The following is a 7,578-nucleotide window of genomic DNA, read 5'->3' as shown; positions in this document are numbered from 1 at the left end:
AAATAGTTGGTCTATGGCTGGTTTAAACATGTGGACTTTGTTTACTGTTTTGTGAATTGGTGACAGAGAATGAAATAAATTCAATTAAAAGGTGCTTAAATAAATAACACCCCACGTCACATTAACGCACATCCGAGGTCACCTTTGCACAGACTCATTATCCAGTACTTTAAAACCAACATGTTGTTATAAATTTTCTCTTTTCATAATATATTTGTTCTTTTGTATTGCACCAATCACCACAACAAATTCCTTGTGTGTGTTAAACGACTTGGCAATAAACTTATTTCTGATTCTGATTCTAAATATATCCTAACAACTGTGAAAACATCAAACTTTAAACGGCACAACAAAAAATGTGTCTGTCCTGAACATATAAAGCATATTTATATCAGTGTATATAGGTGTGAGGATGTATTATTATTGATATTCATATATCATATAACGTTTGTGTGTGTGCACGTATGTATATGTATATATATATATATATATATATATATATATATATATATATATATATATATATATGTGTGTGTGTGTGTGTGTGTGTGTGTGTGTGTTATATATGTATACTTAGATATCTTGTTTTTTGTATAGAAATTAAATTAATTTTGATCATAATGAAATATAGTATGGGGGTAGAATTTAATACATTTTTACTTCTTGCTACTCCTTTTCGAGCATGTTAATTATGGTGGATGCATGTTTTTATTTATATTTTTGTTTTGTTTTCTTATTTACATTTATTTATTATTGATTATTATTGTTTTGTTTTGTTTTCACTACAGTTTCATGTTCGAAAATAAAATTTCAATTAAATTCATTTCAACATTTGGTTTAAATAAAGTACTATAACAGACCCGTAAATAATAATAATAATAACATTTAAAAAATAAAATAAGAATATAAAAATAAGAATAATCGTCCTCTGCCTCCTTGATCGTAAATTAATCCCAATCTGAGAAACTCCACTCGCAAAAGCGCGGCAGCGCCGACAGGCGGCGCTCTTGTTTCAGCCTAAAACCACGCGCTCCTCTTCTTCCCCGTTGATTTCTATTGGTTTGACAATGGATGCGCGCCCCCCACCACCCCCTCTAACGACGTGCACGCGCAGTGTTTGCCGACACGGACTGGAACTATTACAGTCGCCGGGAAAACAAAGCCGCGCCGCCCGCCTTGGCTGCGCGCTTTTACGCACACGGAGGACGGAACGGCTGCGCGCTTTTACGCACGGGATTCTCTCCCGGCGGCAGCTCCGTGACGCAATTTAAAACACGCGTGGATTTTGCGGGAGGAGAGATTATAATGATCGCGGAGTGAGATGATGGCAGGTGTGCGTGGTCGGAGGAACCGGAGAAGGACGCGGCGGCGGGAGAGGATTTGTTGACAAAAGCAGCAACTTGGAGAAGCTCCTCCTCTCCGCGATGAAGTCGGAACCTCCTTAATTACTAATTTCTCTACATCCAAGCCGCTCTCTCTCTCTCTCTCTCTTTTTCCCTCCTCCCCCCATCTCTCTCTCCCTCCCTCCCTCTCTCTCTCTCCATTCCTCCATCCATGCATCTCTCATCCTGACCCTCCTTTCTCTCTCCGCTGCTGTGTCTCTTGCAGCCGCGCGGGATCACGGAGGAGCGGACGAGCTCTCGGACTTCCTTCCTCGCTCTTATTTTTTTTTTTTAATTTAATTAATTATTATTTCGTGGGTTTCGGGTTTTTCGGGGGGTTATGGAGGATGTAAAGGACCCGCCGATCGTGCACCGATCCTCCTCCTTCAGCATCAAGAGCCTCCTGCTGCCCTCCAAGTGCGCTCCGGCCGCGGTGGCTTCCATCCCCGCCGCGCTGCCTCCGTCTCCGGGCTCAGACTCCGACGAGAGGTCGCTGGAGCCTCCGGAGCTGCTGGAGAAGGACCCGGAGAAGCACCAGGACCCGGAGAAGGAGCAGCAGCAGCAGGGCGAGAACGAGGAGGAGGACGGCGGAGGAGGAGGCGGAGGAGGAGGAGACACCAAGGCGACTCCGGAGCAAACCCAAGGCGCAAAAAACGGGAAATACGACAAACCCCCGTTCAGCTACAACGCCCTGATCATGATGGCCATCCGGCAGAGCCCGGAGAAGCGGCTCACCCTCAACGGCATCTACGAGTTCATCATGAAGAACTTCCCTTATTACCGGGAGCACAAGCAGGGCTGGCAGAACTCCATCCGGCACAACCTCAGCCTCAATAAGTGCTTCGTGAAGGTGCCCCGGCACTACGACGACCCGGGCAAGGGCAACTACTGGATGCTGGACCCGAGCAGCGACGACGTGTTCATCGGGGGCACCACGGGGAAGCTGCGGCGGCGCTCCGCCACCTCCCGGGGGAAGCTGGCCATGAAGCGGGGGCTGCGCTTCGCCCCGCTCGGTCTGCACGGGATTAACAACAATAACAGCAATAATAACCCGCTGTACTGGCAGCTCTCCCCGTTCCTGTCGCTGCACCACCACCACCACCACCACCCGCACTACAACGGCTCCTCCTCGGCGGGGTTTCTCAACCACCAGGCGGGTTACGGGTCTCTCCTGCCCGCCGTGGAGCAGCTCGGCACCGCCGGCGCGCTGGGACTCACGAACGGTTACGGGATGAGCGCGTCTCCGGTGGGTCTGGGAGCCGCCGGGTACTTTGTTTCAGGGAGCCAGCACGCTGCTGCCGCCGCTGCTGCTGCCGCCGCGGCCGCCGGGGCCCCGGGCCCCCCGCCGGGCGGCCCCGGGGCTCCGCCGCCGCATCCGCCTCCGCACCTGCAGCCCGGCGCGCCCGGCGCGCAGGGCGGCTTCGGGTCCCCGCAGTCTGCGCTGCTGTCGGACTCGCTCAGGAACAGCTTCTCCTCGCCGGGGTTCCCCGGGGTGCTGTCCCATCAGAAGAGGGTGACCCCGAACGCGTTCCTAAACTGACTGCCCTAACCCACCCCCCCAACACCCACCAACCCCCCGCCCCCCCTACACAACTCCCATCCAACGCCTGCACACGGAAGAGTATGAGGGCGCATGCAGGAGAAAAAATATTTGAGAGGGGAAGATTTTTTTTTATTGTGCATTTCGAGGAAAAAAAGTCAAAATGTCGAGAATAAAGTGTCGAGATTAATGTTGAAATACAATTTCGAGAAAAAAGTAGAAATGTCGAGAATAAAGTTGAAATACAATTTGACTTTTTTCTCGAAATTGTACTTCAACACTATTCTCGACATTTCGACTTTTTTCTCGAAGTGCATAATGAAAAAAAAATCTTCCTCCTCTAAAATATTATTTTTATTTTTGTCCTGCCTGGACCTGATACTCTTCTGCACCTGCAGATTCAATTCAATTCAATTAAATTTTATTTGTATAGCGTCTAAAACAACAAAAGTTGTCTCCAGGATCTTTCCAGAGACCCAGATCATGATCCCGCAGCAATTATTACATAAACAATGGCAAGTAAAATCTCCCCTAGTGGGAGAAAAACCTTAAGCCAAACAGTTGCAATGGAAAAACTCCCCTTTAGGAGGGAAGAAACCTTGCAGGACCTGGATCATAAGAGGGGGAACCTCCTGCTGAAGACCAGACTGACGCGTAAAGGAAAAAAAATATGAAAAAGGATTTTAAAAAAAACAAAAAAAAGAAGAAAAGGTGATGAATTATCAGTCACTTGACCGCAGATATATATAGATATAAATATATGAAGTGAAACTTTTTTTGGCCATATTCTCCCCCGGAAGTGCAACGGGTCCGTTTTGGATTATTTTTGCGCATTTTGAACTTTAAAAAAGGGACAAAGTTTTTTTGTTACCCGCGGGTTGTACAACTGTAAACTAGACTTGCCAAAGGTAACAATATATTTCAAGCTATTTATATCTTGTACAAAGATTTTCAGTACTTTTTTTTTTCTTTGAGTCGTTTATTTATGTTTTGTATTTATTTTACAATGTATTTAAATGTTATTTCTCAGTGTGAACTCGTCAGTATTAAGAGGAAAAATACAACGGGAGGGGTGGGGGGGGGGGGGTGAAATTGGACAAGGTTGGTAATTATTTATTAATTTTGAGACAATCAAGGAGGTAAAAGACAATCAAATGTTTATTTGGGAGGAAAGAAAACTTTTGAGGAAGTTAGTCATGGATAGATAGATAGATAAATAAATTAACAAAGCCTTAAAATCAGAAATAATCAGGGTTTTTTTGGAAGCAAGAAGCAGCCTACAATCATATCCTTACTCAGGTTTGACCCGGACAGGCCTCGCGGTGATGATGTAGATGAAACTGTTCCCCGTGAAGAGTTTCCTTCCAAAATGGAAAATATCCAACATTATTCAAGTTAATAATATTATTTTTAATTTTTTTTTTTTTTTTGAGGGGGGTGGGGGGGGGGAGGTCTGACACATTTAAAGTAGAGCACATGATGTTCCCTCTGCTGCTTTTCAGGGTTAAATATAGTATCTTTGACTTAACCGCCCTTTTAATCTGCTGAAAGAAGAAATAAATGGATATAAAAGTTTTTGGAATTGAAACTCTTCATATAAAAATATGCAAAAGACGCACATAATACGTGGAGATTCGGATGTTCCAGAGCCTGTACTTTCTGGATGACTGGTGTGTGTGTGTGTGTGTGTGTGTGTGTGTGTGTGTGTGTGTGTGTGTGTGTATGTATGACTGACTCAGCGCGCAGGACCTACTGCGCATGTGCGTAAGGCCGCAAACAGGACTAATGGTGCGAGAAGGGACGTTTCTGACGCTGATCTGGGCTTTTTTGGAGCGTTATGGACACAAACGGAGCTTCTGCAAAACAATGCGGGGTAACGGCTCTCACCTGGACACGTATACGTGTGGAAACACCGAGAACTGAGCTTTCCAGAGCTCCCAGAGCCTCCAGAACCTCCGACGGCCTTCAGCCAAACACCAACCCGCTGCTGTCGCGCATCGCATTTTTGCGCATTTTTGCGCGTTATGTTGAGGTTTTTCGGGCCAGAACTAGATGGAAATGTGTTCCCACTTCAGAGGAGGATTCCAGTCTTCAGAATCTGGAACCAAACCGCGCCAGTCTGAACTAATGTTTTAACATTTACTCTCGGTTTTAGTGCAAATTCAACCTGGTGTTGGAGTTTCAACAAAAAGCGGTGTATAAACATGAAAATTATTTGCATTTTTTAATTGATGAAGTTGACAAAATGTAATTGGCTCTGGTTTAACAACGTTGCAGGTTTCATAAATTACTTTTTCTTGACGTCTGAAGCGTCGAGTATTTTTTTTTCCTAATTTCAAGTATTAAATATTTTATTATATTATTATAGTAAAATATTTAACATTTTAAATATTTCAAACGAGTGAAAAAAGGTTTTATTATATCATAATAAACATTTTTGAAAACTAAACGTTAAAGCAACAAACCTTATTTCCAATTATACTAACATTTAAATATATATATATATATATATATATATATATATATATATATATATATATATATATATATATATATATATATATATATATGAATGTTAGATTTTATTTAACTTTAAATTATTTCCACAAAATAAAATAATATTCTAAAACACCAGGTTGTCTTTTCACCAAACATGTCTGGAGTTTATGTTCATCTTAATCAACTTATTTTCCATCCACCTGCTTTTTTTTATTTTTTAAAACAATAAATATCCAGATTGTATTTTAAAAAGATTGAAAATATGAGTTAAACATTCATCCTGTTACAGACTAACTGGAACATGGGAGAAAGCTGCTGCTCTCTGGCAAAATAAGACCTAAAATAAAAGGAAATAGCTCCCGCAAATGTTTTAAATCAGGGATAAACTGGTTAAAAACAAATAAATAATAATAACCAGACCTGTTTGTGTCAGTTTACTGACAAAGATATGAAGTGGTGGGAGCGATGCTGCAGGAAAAAGGTCAGATGTGTTGACGGCTGCTCTTATATGGGGGTTCTGGGGGAGTCGATGGCATCGATCCTCTGGTCTCAGGTCAGATCTGCAGCTCTGCAGAGCTGCAACGCTGCGGCAGGAAACGTCTGCAGAAACGCTGCTTCAAACTGCTCCAAAGGAGGAATTCTGAAGACAAACAAAAGCATGCGTATATAGATTACTGCAAGAAATAAGTGGATGAGTTTTATTATTATTACCATCAACATCATCACTTCTGGCTTCTTATTGGATAATAAACATCTAATGACTATAAAAGAGCAGCAGGTTGGATTTTATTACAATTTCTTCCTAAATGTATGCTCTTGAACATAAAATCCTTAATGTCAGCAGAACACACACACACACACACACACACACACACACAAAGTGAAAGCCCAGCGAGTCCTGCAGGTCCGAGGCGCCGGATCAGTTTCTGCCACCAGTTTGTTTGTAAAGAAAATTTAAAAAGCAAAAAAAAAAACTAAAAACAAAAAAAAAGTTTTGCAGATTTGTTTTTCTTTTCTTTTTTTTTGCACTTTTGTAGTCGGTGTTCATCACATGTAAGAAGTGTGTGCTGTTTCTGTTCAGACTGTTCTGTTTCTTTGATTTTTCTGTTTTCAGAGACTAAACTTGATTAAAAAGGATTAAAGATCCAGTTTGTGTCTGATGATGTGAGCAGAACCCGCGGAAAGAGATTTTACAATTATTGCTTTAAAAAATACTTTGTTATTGTTTTTCAAGATTAAAATAAATAAAATTACACTGCGTATTTTAAAATTAAAAACTAATTTCTTACTTTTTGTAAGAGAAGCAAACACAGGGACTTTTCCTTTTAATAAAACCACGGTTTATTCTTAAAAAACAACTCGTATTTAATGCTAAAATAACATTTATACAATGTTTATTCAACCTATTTAAATGGAAATGAAATGATTTGTGTTTAGATTCATTTTCAGCAGAAAACGTTCTGTTTTAGGTGATTTTATCACGATCGTGACGTCAGGATTCTGTAAATGTGCTTCGGGCCTTCAGGCCTCAAACCCGCTGATTTGCCGCCTGACCTTTAGAAACCAGCTTCAGCAGCAGTATTATTATCATCTTTGACATGTTTTGATCGCGGCGGCGGACTCGTGACGCATGTTTTTATTACTCGTAGACGTTTGTGATTGACTGCTGCTCGTCGGGTAGGTTTCCGTCTGACTGGTGTGTTTTGAGGAGTTCCGACGTGGAGACTGGCGGCTTAATGAGCCCGGCTGGTCCCGGGTCCTGATTCCGGGGCTGGAACCGGGCCGTCCCTGCTCTGCTGGGAGTTCTGGGTCGGACTCGGCGGCTCTGGGAACGTTTTAGTCCATTTGTCTCATTGCTGGGTTTGTTTCCCGACAGTTTGAGCTTTGCTTCACGGCCTCGGCAAACAGGAACGTTTAACGTTATCAGAGCAGATCTGATATTATTTATATTATAAAGCTGTTTTGGCTAAATACAGTTACCAGAATGACCAGCTGTGATTGAATATCACCATTTTATTACCATAACGCCCTTAATGAAGCAACATCTGTTGGTAAATAGCACTGATAAAACTCCCAGAATCCCCGGCGTCTTCGTAGGGCTGCTGTGACGTCGTGCATGTGACATGTTAGTGTTTTAAACATCATATTATATTATTA

General features: G+C 42.4%; 1 protein-coding gene across 1 annotated transcript; it reads left to right on the top strand.

The window, feature by feature from the left end:
* The first annotated feature begins 1,157 nt into the window (after window positions 1-1,157).
* Window positions 1,158-3,985, top strand: LOC133463902 (forkhead box protein G1-like). Its single transcript, XM_061745666.1, has one exon. It carries the CDS (start codon window positions 1,723-1,725, stop codon window positions 2,920-2,922), a length of 1,200 nt encoding a protein of 399 aa, XP_061601650.1. The 5' UTR covers window positions 1,158-1,722; the 3' UTR covers window positions 2,923-3,985.
* The last annotated feature ends 3,593 nt before the right edge of the window (window positions 3,986-7,578 follow it).

This window comes from Cololabis saira, chromosome 17, assembly GCF_033807715.1.
Source record: "Cololabis saira isolate AMF1-May2022 chromosome 17, fColSai1.1, whole genome shotgun sequence".
NCBI lineage: Eukaryota > Metazoa > Chordata > Actinopteri > Beloniformes > Belonidae > Cololabis > Cololabis saira.
The sequence above is the reverse complement of the archived record's forward strand: the minus strand, read 5'-3'. Positions and strand labels throughout refer to the sequence as shown.

Coding starts and splice junctions, on each gene's coding strand:
- LOC133463902 (XM_061745666.1), top strand. CDS start 1,723: ATGGAGGATGTAAAGGACCCGCCGATCGTGCACCGATCCTCCTCCTTC.